Here is a 13,797-nt window from a genome sequence, read left to right on the forward strand (position 1 = left end):
CTCTGAAAAAGGAAACAAAAAAAGTGTTAAGGCAGTTAAAGTGTTGTGTCCCTGACCACTCACCTTTTTCTCTAAATCCCAGACCTGAGCTGTGTTTCTTAGGGCCAAAATGAACTGAAACATAAATTGCTTGGACCCACCTCAGACCAGAGACACTCCTGAGTCTGGAGAACCAACCCAGGAGAGGGGGGCACAGCCATCTGACCCGAGTTATCATATAGTTCTTCTCAAAATTGTTCTATTTTATTTTCTCTACAGCATAAATCACTATTTTATTATTTTATTTTTTGAGACGGAGTCTTGCTCTGTCACCCAGTCTGGAGTGCAGTGGTACCATCTCAGCTCACTGCAAACTTCGCCTCCCAAGCGAAGCGATTCTTTCTGAGTTCAAGCGATTCTTCTGCCTCAGCCTCCCAAGGAGCTGGAATTACAGGTGTGGGCCACCATGCCCGGCCTACAGATCACTATTTTAAATGATCCTGGTTTTTTGTTTGTTTGTTTGTTTTTTGTTTTTTTAATGTTTTTCAGCTGTCTTCCTTCATCAGAACGTAAGCTCCATAAAAATCAAGACTGTGTTATTGGCCGGGTGCTGTGGCTCACGCCTGTAATCCCAGTACGTTGGGAGGCGGAAGTAGGCAGATCACTTTGAGCTCATGAGTTTGAGACCAGGTTGGGTAACATGGCAAAACCCCCTTCTCTTAAAACAAAACAAAACAAAAGCCAAAAATTAGCCGGACATGGTGCTATGTGCCTGTGGTCCCAGCTACTCGGGAGGCTGAGGTGGGAGGATCGCTTGAGGTGGGGAGACGGGGATTGCAGTGAGCTGAGATCGCACCACTGCACTCCAGCCTGGGTGACAGAGTGAGACCTTGTCTGATAAATAAAAAATAAATAAATAAAATGAAATATTTTAAACACTCAGAAAAGCTCCCACTATCTTTATTGACACTTTCTAAGATTTTACCACACTGCTTCAAATTTTCTTTTTCTTTTCTTTTTTTTTTTTTTAAAGGATAGAGACAAAAATGGAGATGGAGAGGTGGCTAATGTGGCAAGTTTCTGAAAATAGACAGTCTTTATTAACTCATAAGACAAATGGTTCACGTGCATCTCTTATATAAACTCAAACTACAGATCCCAGGCAGCACTGCAATAATAGACACGTGGACTGTTCTTTTCTTCTCTGTAAACAGCCAATGAGAGGCAGAGTTTACAAAGGTCTAGGATGACATCTGCTGTATTGACTGTGGCCAGTCTTAAAGCTAGTTGTTGCTATTTGGAACGTGCTGCTCTAATTCAGATTTAAAGGGTTTCTTCCTGTTAATTCGAAGCTCACTGTGCCTCTTGTTTCCAAGGGAAGGAGGACTGATTAAGTCATCTAAATGGATGCAATACTGAATTACAGGTCAGAAGATATTGAAGATTACTACACATTACTGGGATGTGATGAACTATCTTCGGTAAGACAGTGGATAATGTTTTTATCACAACAGTATTCTTTTTCACAATAGTGTTTCAAGTTTTTATTTAAGGTTTTAACTTTGAATTTTGGTCACATTGCCTACAAACCTAACCTTGTATTGTTTTAAAGCACTTTTGGCTCAGCGAAAGTTAAGAATTTAAATGTATGTTGGGTTTTTACTTGAATAGTGTCCTATAGGAATTTTATGGAAGCTTCTGATTAAATATGTGTATCCTGGCACATGGCCATATACTCTGTTTCACAATATAGTATATTAAAAATAAATATTTAAAATTTTATTGTAATTTCTGATGGCAGTGTTTCACAGTATACATAAGCTATACCTTTATTATGGTGACTCATAATTGAGGTGAAATGAAATTTCTTATAAAATTAGGGATTTTAATATATTTTATTAAAATGTGTACTCCTATGTGAGCAGTCAAAATATAAATCAAGAAACATCCTTTTATGTTAATATTTCAAATTGTGTGACAGAAATTGCTTCTTGAAAGGGTGGCTTCTGAAACAAAATGTGTGAAAACTCTGTAGCTGTTCACTGGATCTGTAAGAAAACAAAATTTTTAACGTTCCCAATAAACATTATAAAGGTTGTAGAGGTTTTTAAATTATGGAAAAATAATTTATAATTCCCTCTCCCAAGGATAACACAATTGATATTTTGGCATATTAATCTCTAGTCTTCTTTCTATGTATATTCTTTAAAGACATGTTTGGGAGGATATTATATGTACTTGTTGATTCCTGCTTTTTACCCATTTATATTATAACAAGGATTTTTTCATACTATTAAACTTCCCTTGTACACTTCTTAGTGGTTGCAAAATATTTTATTTTACTGTGTTACCACAGCTGAATTATTTTCTTATTGTTAAATATTTTATTTCCAATTTTTCAATATTTCAAATAATGTTGAGATTAATATAAAATATACTCATTATTGAATTATATATTATTAAATCATGTTATTAGGATATATTTATGTTTTATAATTAATATATTTTATTTTATTTATTTTTATTAAAATCTAAGTAGTAAAGTTAACATTTTAAAGCAAAATATTTTTATATTTATTGTTGTTTCATAAAGGCAGTAGTTCATCAATAAAATGTACTTAGTTTTGTTTTAAGAATAGAATGCATTATTGGATACAAAGGATTAAAATCTCTATTTTTGCCATGCTGAGGAAGTTATCTTAGACATGTTGAAATAAAAAAAAACTGCCCCGCCCCCAGAATAGCTTATAATGGTCTTTCAGTTGCATAGTTCTTCTCAAGAATGTGTTACCCTTGTTTATGTTGGTGGTGATTTGCTTATAGCAGTTGAGAAAGCTTATTACCATTTTTACCATGTGTTTCACAGTTGAAATTATACTATTATCAAACAATTTTTGAAGGAATACTTTAAAATCAAAGGAATATAATTTAACTTGATAAGGCTCACGATTTGGATTTAAAAAAATACATGCTAGCCTATAAAGTAAGGGTCATTATATCTCCATTATCTTGTGACCTATTTAGTCAGTTTTTTTTGTTTTTTTTTTTAATTTTACTTTAAGTTCTGGGATACATGTGCAGAATGTGCAGGTTTGCTATACAGGTATACATGTGCCATGGTGGTTTGCTGCACCTATCAACCCATCATCTAGGTTTTAAGCCTCGCATAATTAGGTATTTGTCCTAATGCTGTCCTTTCCCTTGCCCCCCACCCCCCGACAGGCCCCGGTGTGTGATGTTCCCCTCCCTGTGTCCATGTGTTCTCATTGTTCAACTCCCACTTATGAGACAGAACATGTGGTGTTTGGTTTTCTGTTCCTGTGTTAGTTTGCTGAGAATGATGGTTTCCAGCTTCATCCATGTCCCTGCAAAGGACACGAACTCATTCTTTTTTATGGCTGCATAGTCAGTCTTTTGAAGTTTTGCTATTGTCTTTTCGGTCTACATAGAAGGAGGATTTATTCTGGACAGCCTAACAGAAAATAATCTCATTGTTAATGTGTAATAATCAAAATACGGTTACCAGGTGGAGTCATACTTCCTTGTCTCAATTTTCCTTTTACTGGATGTATTTTACTGGTCTGTCAATGGCATATCATATTTAGATAACAATTATTTATTTTTAATGAAATGTTTGTCATAATATTGTCACTTCTTTGTATATATACATCATTTTCTCTCTCTCTCTCTCTTTTTTTTTAGACAGAGTCTCGCTCTGTTGCCAGGCTGGAGCGCAGTGGCATAATCTCGGGTCTCTGCAACCTCCACCTCCTGGGTTCAAGCGATTCTCCTGCCTCAGTCTCCTGAGTACCTGGGACTATAGGCACGTGCCACCATGCCTAGCTAATTTTCATATTTTTAGTAGAGACGGGGTTTCACCGTGTTGGCCAGGATGGTCTCAATCTCTTGACCTTGTGATCTGCCTACCTTGGCCTCCTAAAGTGCTGGGATTACAGGCATGAGCCTCCGTGCCCAGCTTTTCTCTTCTTTTTATAGGTATGCTTCTCATTAAAAAAATTTTTTATGATTTTTTTACTAATATGACATTTCCTTTACTTGATTTATATTGGATAGATTGCCTTTATTTCAAGTATTCCTTCATTTGATGCTCTAAAATTAACCAGAACTCATCATGCCCAAAAGCATTTTAGCTGTTATAATTTCAAAACAATTTGATATTTTAATTTTACTTATCACAATTGAATTGAGACACCCACGTAATACTTTTGCTTTGGTATATAGTTCTTACAATTTCAAGTTTGTGCTGGAAATTGATTAAAGTTATACATTCGATTCTCCTGCTTCAGCCTCCCGAGTAGCAGGGATTATAAGTGCATGCCACCACACCCAGCTAATTTTTGTATTTTTGTACAGATGAGCTTTCAACGTGTTGTCCAGGCTGGTCTCAAACTCCTGACCTCAAGTGATCTGCCCGCCTTGGCCTCCCAAAGTGTTGGGATTACAGGTGTGAGCCACCGTGCCCAGACTCTATGCCTCAGTTTTCTAACCTGTAAATGGGAGTAAATAGTACCCACCTCATAGAGTTGTGGGGATTAAATAATATATGATATATAAAGTACTTTGAGCAGTGCTTGGTGCAGAGTACTAAGTTGTTGTGGTTGTGGCTGTGGCTGTTGTTTTGGCCCCCACAGTGTTACTGTGCACTTGGAACTTAGTACACTTATCCTATCCTTGAGTTTGCATTATTTTAACGATGTTTTATTTTGCAGTAATTTTTGACTTACAGAAAAGTTGTAAAAATAGTACACAGAGTTCCTATATACCCTTAACCCAGCTTCCCTTTATGTTAACATCATACCTAATGAAAGTACAATGATCAAAATCAGAAATTAAAAAAAATGTAGCTCTGAGGCATTTTATTATAAAAACTTCATACTCGTATACATAAACTAAAATGAACTTAAAATTCATCATACATTTACTTCATTTGTTAGCTTGACCTTCTAGTAAATCTCTAGCTTCACTGATTTTGACTGCTATGATTTAAGAGTATAATTTATCGCCTGGTATGGTGGCTCACACCTATAATCCCAGCACTTTGGGAGGCCGAGACGGGCGGATCACAATGTCAGGAGATCGAGACCATCCTGGCTAATGCGGTGAAACCCCGTTTCTACTAAAAATACAAAAAAATTAGCTAGGCGTGGTGGCCTGTAGTCCCAGCTACTTGGGAGGCTGAGGCAGGAGAATGATGTGAACCCGGAAGGCGGAGCTTGCAGTGAGCCGAGATTGAGCCACTGTACTCCAGCCTGGGTGACATTGCAAGACTCTGTCTCAAAAAAAAAAAAAAAGAGTATAATTTATTAATGAGCATCTCTTATTTTCCCTTTATTGGCAGTAGGACTTACCCTTGGTATTAATGCTCCTTTTTGTTTTGTCATTTTGGGTTCGAACTCACCTCAGTAATAGCCACCACTGAAGGCAGATTTTGGTAGACTTCGAAAAACTTGTTTTTCTTGAGGCTCCATGTGCTCCATGGCTTGCAAAACATAATGGCCTGCAAATCCTGCAGCAGCAATGGTTGGTCCAGCTGCTACCATTGTACTGGCCATGGTTCTGACTGGGCTCCCCTGCCTCTACTGAAAGCATGGATCATCCCAGCCCAGAGGTCATGGCTAACAACTGCACATCTTTGCCGGAGAGTGACGCAGCCGCTGACTGCAAGCACAAACCACCAAAAAATCAGAAAATTAACATTGCTACAATTAACCCTACCATGGTCCAGCAAACATTTTTTTGTAAAGGACCAGATAGAGTCAGAACTAGAATGAGGCAAGTAGGGTGTGTAGGATGCAAAATTTAAGGAGGCACTAACATTTAGGGTTGTACACACACAGAAATTTGAGAGAGAGAGAGAAAGAGAGAGAGAGAGGGAGAGGGAGAGGGAGAGAGAGAGAGGATATTTCCTTAAACCTAGGTATCTTGCTTGCCTCACCTGGTGCTGATCCTGAGATAGCAAATATTTTAGGCTTTGCAGGCTTTACAGTCTCTGTCCTAACTACTCAGCTCTGCCATTGGAGAAAACAGCCATAGACGATATGTAAGTGAATGATCTTGGCTGTCTTCCAATAAAGCTTTAATTAAAAAACAGGCAGCAGCAGGCCAAAGTCAGTTAATCCCTGATCTAAATTATAAGTCTTATCTAATTTCATCAGTTTTCCTACTAATGCCCTTTTTCTGTTCTAGGATCCAAGCCAGGATCCCTTATTACGCTTTGTTGTCTTGTTCCCTTAGTGACCTCCAACCTGATGCTTTCTTCTACCTTCTTTGTCTTTCATGACCTGGACACTTTGAAGAATACTGGTCAGTTATTTTGTAGAATGTCCCTTAATTTGACTTTGTTCGATATTTTCTCATGATTAGATTAAGGTTATGCATTTTTGGAAAGAACTCCTCAGAAGTGATGTTGTGCCTTTCTTAGTATCTCATGTGGGGGTGCATGATATGGATGTGCCTTACTGACCTTGAGCACTTCGTTAAGATGATATCTGTCAGGTGTTTTATGCTAGGTTTTTCCAGGTAGGGTTGTTATTTTTCCTTTTGTAAGTAACAAATACCTTGGGGAAGATACTTTGAAACTGTACTGTTTCTCCTTAAACTTTTACTCACTAAGTTTAGCATCCTTTGGTGGATCTTGCCTGTAACAATTACTACTGTGGTGTTTGCCTAATGATGACTTTCTTTTTCTCATTAATGTTATATTTATTAGCATTCTACAGTAAGGAAATTCTTCAGTAAGGAAAAACTCTCCCTTCTGCCACATTTATTTGTTTATTTGGCTTAGTTTTTTTTTTTTTTTTTCTTTTTTTGAGACGGAGTCTCGCTCTGTCGCCCGGGCTGGAGTGCAGTGGCCGGATCTCAGCTCACTGCAAGCTCCGCCTCCCGGGTTCACGCCATTCTCCTGCCTCAGCCTCCCGAGTAGCTGGGACTACAGGCGCCCGCCACCTCGCCCAGCTAGTTTTTTGTATTTTTAGTAGAGACGGGGTTTCACCGTGTTAGCCAGGATGGTCTCCATCTCCTGACCTCGTGATCCGCCCGTCTCGGCCTCCCAAAGTGCTGGGATTACAGGCTTGAGCCACCGCGCCCGGCCATCTTTTCTTTTTTGAGATGGAGTTTCACTCTTGTTGCCCAGGCTGGAGTGCAATGACGCAATCTGGACTCACTGCAACCTTCGCCTCCCGGGTTCAAGCAATTCGCCTGCCTCAGCCTCCTGAGTAGCTGGGATTACAGGCATGCGCCACCACACCCCACTAATTTTTTGTATTTAGTAGAGATGGGGTTTCACCATGTTGGTCAGGCTGGTCTCAGACTCCTGACCTCAGGTGATCTGCCCACCTCGGCCTCTCAAAGTGTTGGGATTACAGGCGTGAGTCACCACGTCTGGCCAAATCTTCTCTTTTCTGCAGCACATTCTGCAGCATATGAATTTCCATCACTGGAATCAATTCACTTTTAATGAATTAGCCATGGTTTTCAGAAAGCTCCTGTTACACTATAGTTATGTTACTTGAAGAACATCTGTCAGTTTATGATCAAGTATTTATTGAACATTTCCTATTGGGCCAGTACTAGAAGTGATATAGGTGGGGAACAAAACAAAACAAAACAAAAAGGTGAGACATGGTGCTAGTGTGTAAAGAACCTGGTATCCAATTAAGGAGCCAAAGCTAATACACAGGAAACAATTTGAGAACAATTAAGTGTTGTGCTGTGTACTGTTCTATAAGTGCAGCAGAAATTAAAGAAAGACTATCTGAATAGATTTCAGAAAGAGATGGGGCTTGAAATGGCCTTCCTAGATGGCCATAATTTTAATGCACTGTGGGAGAGACAGGGCATTTGTATGGCTAGGAAATCTTGGAGAAGATTCATCCAAGTGGGAATTGGATTAGTCTCCACGGCACACTGGAGTATTTCCTTGCTGAGACAAAAATACTTTGCTGCAGAATATGGAAAAGATAAGTTTCTAAGTTTTAGATTTAAGTTCTAAAATTAATATATGTTCAATAAGGAAATGTGGAATACAAAGAAACCACAAATAAAAATGTTAACCTACGTGTTTAACATTTTGGAGTATGACTTATACAGGTTAATTATCTGTGCATATATGCTATATCCGTATATGTATATAAATAAGTAAATGCATATGTGTGTATGTATGTATGTATGTATTTTTGAGATGGATTCTTGCCCTGTGGTCCAGGCTGGAGTGCAATGGTGCGATCTCAGCTCACTGCAACCTCCACCTCCCGGGTTCAAGTGATTCTCCTGTCTCAGCCTCCCAAGTAGCTGGGACTACAGGCATGTGATACCACGCCCAGCTAATTTTTTGTATCTTTAGTAGAGATGAGGTTTCACCATGTTGGTCAGGCTGGTCTTGAATTCCTGACCTCATGATCCGCCCACCTTGACCTCCCAAAGTGTTGGGATTACAGGCCTGAGCCACCACACCTGGCCTATGTGTATGTATTTATATGTGTATTTTTGTATGTATTTGGAATCAGACTACATGGGTTCAGTTCCTAGATGTGCTACTTATTAGCTGTGTGACCTTGGGAAAATTCCTTAATTTTTCTATGTCTTGATTTCCTAATCTGCAAAATGAGAATAATGATAGTATTAACCTCACACAGTTGTGGGAATTAAATGAAACACTCTATGTAAAGTGCTTAGAAAAGTGCCTGCCACATATTAAGTATCAATATTTTTTGAGATAGAGTCTTGCTCTGTCACTCAGGCTGGAGTGCAGCAGCGCGATCTCAGCTCACTGCAACCTCCGCCTCCCAGGATCAAGCGATTCTTGTGTCTCAGCCTCCCAAGTAGCTGGGACTACAGGCCATGCCAGGCTATTTTTTTATTTTTAGTAGAGACAGGGTTTTGCCATTTGGCAGTTGACCAGGCTGGTCTTGAACTCCTGACCTCAGGTAATCTGCCCGCCTCAGCATCCCAAAGTGCTGGATTAGAGGTGTGAGCCACTGCACCCAGGTCAATAAATTTAAAATAATAATAATTATCATTATTATATACATATATGTTACATAATCCCTTTTGAGATAAGACATGGATTTAAATTGCACAGAATACTTATATATTATATGCAGTATAACATAATATATTGCACATAATATCTTACCTTTTCTCATAGAAATATTTCAATTTTCTCACGTTGTTAAAAATCTTTTATGACAAGATAATTTTTTAAATGACTGAAGTATTCTAACTTACAGTTACATTACAATCAACTGTAACAAATATCCTATTATTGGACATATAGGTTGTAAGAATTAAAGAAAGAGGAGAGAAACATGAAGGGCGACTCGACAGTCAACAGGGACAGGTTTATTTATTTATTTTTATTTTTTATTTTTTTGAGACGGAGTCTCGCTCTGTCCCCCAGGCTCGAGTGCAGTGGTGCAATCTCTGCTCACTGCAAGCTCCGCCTCCCAGGTTCACGCCATTCTCCTGCCTCAGCCTCCCGAGTAGCTGGGACTATAGGCGGCCGCCACCGCGCCCAGCTAATTTTTTGTATTTTTAGTAGAGACAGGGTTTCACCATGTTAGCCAGGATGGTCTCGATCTCCTGACCTCGTGATCCACCCGCCTTGGCCTCCCAAAGTGCTGGGATTATAGGCCTGAGCCACTGCGCCCGGCCTGACAGGTTTATTTTGAATAAACCTGAGGGGGCGGCTGGCTGAGTTAGGTTAGAGACGCACTCTCTTACAGTAAGAGTTTTTAAGGATTCAGGGTGGGAGAGTTTATCAGAGGCTTGGACTGCTTCCCTGTGTCTTTGTTTTGCTTATCTGGGAGAGAGAGTTGTATGTCTGTTCCCATACATCGTTCTGCAGCTGCAGGCATACCCCTCGAGTCTGCTTTTTGCTTCCCTATCTTGGTACACCTGAAGGGAAAGGAATGTGCTTATTAAGGCCCACTGTTTTACTGGGGTCCATTGAATGAGGGTGAAGTTTGGCAGCTACTCCAGAGACTTTCCCCCCACCTCCCTCTGTGCCCGAGCTGTCTTATTTGTGTTTTACTGTCTGCTCTTTCTGGCTGCTTGCAGTTGGAAGAGAAGTGATTTCCTTGAAATGCATGAGGCTAGAAAGGGAGCTGGAATTTAAAGTGGCGGTGTTTGTCTGAGTTGATGGTGCTCCTGCTCTATCATAGGTTTTTGTTTAAAATTTATATTTTATTCTTGGACCTTCTTACAGCTATTCTTTTCTTACCTCTGATTATCTCCTTAGACAAATTCGTAAAATTGGAATTGTTGAATCAAAGGCTAGGAAATAAATTAAAGGCTCTTATTATACATGTGTGTATCTATATACAGAGAGATAGAAAATAGAGTATTTAACACTTTAAAATTTAAAAACAAGTCTAATTCTCAGTTTTATTTGTTATATAAGCAGGTTATGGTGACTGATGGTTAAAGACAGCACCCAGGAAGAGGAAACACATAGTTAATTACAGTTCTTAACAGGAAGTCATCTTTTCCTATTATTCGAAGGTGTTCTCAAAAGTTTAACAAAGAAAATGATAGAGTTATTAGTCCAGGTTTTATACATATGCCTATCCAATACCGCCTGACTTTGACTGTAAAAGTGAAGACATTTCTTATGAGAGTTAGCTAAGGATGACATGGAGCTGATCTACATATACAGAGATAAATACACACATATATCTATATATATATAGACACACACACATACAAACATACATGTCTCAATTTTTTTCAAGAAAGTCTATACCTATTTACCTCCTCACCAGGAGAGCATGAATGTTCATTTCTTTGCACTCTCAGTAACACTGGTCATTACCATCCTTTGGATATTTTGATTTATTTGATTACGAGTAAAGTTGAACACTTTTTGTATGTTTACAGGACAACAGGGTAGGCAGTTTTGCAGACTACTGGACTTGGGTCAGGAAGGCAGGATTTGGTGGACCTTGACATGGAGGGCGTCAGCTCCAACGGACTGTACTTGGCAGTAGGCACATGGAGTAGGGAGACCAGAAGATAAATACAATGTGTTCAAGATAAACTAACCCACTTTACCGGTTTACATAAAGCCAGCTCTATGGGAGCTTTGTAATAAACTTTATGATAGTAAAGCTATGAAAATTAATATAAGAAAGAAAAAGACTTTCTTAATTTTTTAGAATATGAATTTGTTAAAACCTAGAAAATATAAAGAAGAAAATAACAATCATGCATGTAAACAAACTGAGAGTCAATCATTTTGACACATTTGCTTCCATGTACTAAATACTGGAATTTTTTTTTTTTTTTTTTTTTTTGAGACGGAGTTCCACTCTTGTGGAACTCCGTCTCAAAAAAAAAACTCTCCAGGATGGAGTGCAATGGCATGATCTTGGCTCACTGCACCCTCTGCCTCCTGGGTTGAAGCAATTCTCCAACCTCAGCCTCCTGAGTAGCTGAGATTACAGGCGCCCGTAATTTTTATATTACGGCCACGGAATATAAAATTTTTATATTACAGTTAATTTTTATATTAAAAATTAGCCACGCCTGGCTAATTTTTATATTTTAGTAGAGATACGATTTCACCATGTTGGTCAGGCTGGTCTCTAACTCCTGACCTCAGGTGATCCACCCACCTCAGCCTCCCAAAGTGCTGGGATTACAGGTGTGAGCCACTGTGCTCAACCCAGAATTTTTTTTTTTTTGGTTTTGAGACAGAGCCCTGCTCTGTCACCCAGGCTAGAGTGCAGTGTCAAAATCTCGGCTCACTGCAATCTCCACCTCCTGGGCTCAAGGAATTCTCCTGTCCCAGCCTCCCAAGTAGCTGGGATTACAGGCTCATGCCACCATGCCCAGCTAATTTTTGTATTTTTAGTAGAGACAGAGTTTCATCATGTTGACCAGGCTGGTTTTGAACTCCTGACCTCAAGTGGTCCACCCACCTCAGCCTCCCGAAGTGCAGGGATTATAGGCGTGAGCCACTGCACCCAGCCCAGAATGTTTTCTAGTGGGATAGAAATTAAAAAATAAAACAGCAGCAACAATAAAACCCCAAAACTTTCTACCTTTGATATATAGGTATAATTTTATCTATTTACATTATTTAAAAGCTCTAAGATATATATACATATGCATATATATAAATGCATTAAAAGTGCATCTTTAGGCCAGGTGTGGTGACTCATGCCTGTAATCCCAGCACTTTGGGAAGCCAAGGCAGGCAGATTGCTTGGGCCCGGGAGTGGACAACATGGTAAAACCCCATCTCTACAAAACATACAAAATCAGCTGGGTGTGGTTGCCCGTGTCTGTAGTCCCAGCTTTTTGGGAGGCTGAGGTGGGAGGATTGCTTGGGCTCAGGAGGTGGAGGTTGCAGTGAACCAAAATGGCACCACTGCACTCCAGCCTGGGTGACAGAACAAGACGCTGACTCAAAAACAAACAAACAAACAAACAAAAAACAGGTATGTCTTCAAGGATATAACGTGATCTCTTGGGTATATTCCTTGAATGAGGAATAAAAGGATTTTGACTTTTTCACTTTTTTCTGTAGTGATAGAATGTTTTTCAAAGAGAATTTGTAAGTATTTATAAATGACTTACTAATTTAAAAATGCTTACTACTACACTCTATACAATATTTAATAATTTAAAATTTAAAAACAAGTCTAATTCTCAGTTTTATTTGTTATGTAAGCAGGTTATGGTGACTGATGGTTAAAGACAGCACCCAGAAAGAGGAAACACATAGTTAATTACAGTTCCTAACAGGAAGTCATCTTTTCCTATTATTCACAAGTGTTCTCAGAAGTTTAACAAAGAAAATAATAGGCCGGGCGCGGTGGCTCACGCCTGTAATCCCAGCTCTCAGGGAGGCAGAGGCGGGAGGATAGCTTGAGCCCAGGAGTTCGAGACCTGCCTGGGTAATACAGCGAGACCCCGTTCTCCACAAAAAGGAAAAAAAAAAAAAAAAGACAAAGAAAATAATAGAGTTATTAGTCTGGGTTTTATACATATACCTATCCAATACAGTCTGACTTTGATTGTAAAAGTAAAGGCATTCCTTATATGAGTTGACTAAGGATGACATGGAACTGATAAAAATATGTTTCTACCATGAATCTTTTGACAATATTCAGCTGAGGTGCTTGAGATTTAATTTCTCAAACAAGAGCTAATTTGTTTTCATTAATTAGTGGTTAGTAAATATGGAACCTCATGATAATTTCCTAAGCCTGATGAATTTGGCCATAGGGCATGGTGACACATGCCCGCAATCCCAGCTCCTTGGAAGGCTGAACCAAGAGAATCACTTGAGCCCAGGACTTCTGGGCTGTCATGCTGCGCCAACGGGCTGTCCACACTAAGTTCAGCATCAATATGGTGACCTCCCAGGAGTGGGGGACCACCAGGTTGCTTAAGGAGGGGTGAACCAGCCCAGGTTGGAAACGGAGCAGGTCAAAACGCCTGTGTTGATCAGTAGTGGGATCGTGCCTGTGGATAGCCACTGCACTCCAGCCTGGGCAACATAGCGAGACTGTCTCTGAAAAGAAAAAAAAAAAAGAAAGAAAAAACAAAGTTTGACTGTTAAGTTAACAAAAAACTCAGCTCTTTTTAGTAACTATCTGAATGACTTTAGACTTTAACCACTTATATTTAATAATAGCCAGTATTATTGAGTTCTTATGATGATCAGGTTTTGTGTTAAGTGCTCTACTTATATTATTCATCTGATGTAAAGATGAGTAAACCTAGACACATGGATGTTATGTAATTTGCCTAAAACCTTGTGGCAGAACTGGGATTTCAAACCAAGCCATC

General features: G+C 39.3%; 1 protein-coding gene across 1 annotated transcript in view; it reads left to right on the forward strand.

The window, feature by feature from the left end:
• The first annotated feature begins 1,190 nt into the window (after positions 1–1,190).
• DNAJC12 (DnaJ heat shock protein family (Hsp40) member C12) overlaps positions 1,191–13,797 on the forward strand; it is a 44,732-nt gene continuing 32,125 nt past the window's right edge. Inside the window, exon 1 of the mRNA XM_033209076.1 lies at positions 1,191–1,460. Within this exon, the coding sequence (XP_033064967.1) occupies positions 1,383–1,460 (78 nt within the window). The 5' untranslated portion in view covers positions 1,191–1,382. The remainder of the gene's footprint in view (positions 1,461–13,797) is intronic.

The sequence above is a fragment of the Trachypithecus francoisi genome, unplaced genomic scaffold (genome assembly GCF_009764315.1).
Source record: "Trachypithecus francoisi isolate TF-2019V2 unplaced genomic scaffold, Tfra_2.0 Lachesis_group9, whole genome shotgun sequence".
Lineage (NCBI taxonomy): Eukaryota > Metazoa > Chordata > Mammalia > Primates > Cercopithecidae > Trachypithecus > Trachypithecus francoisi.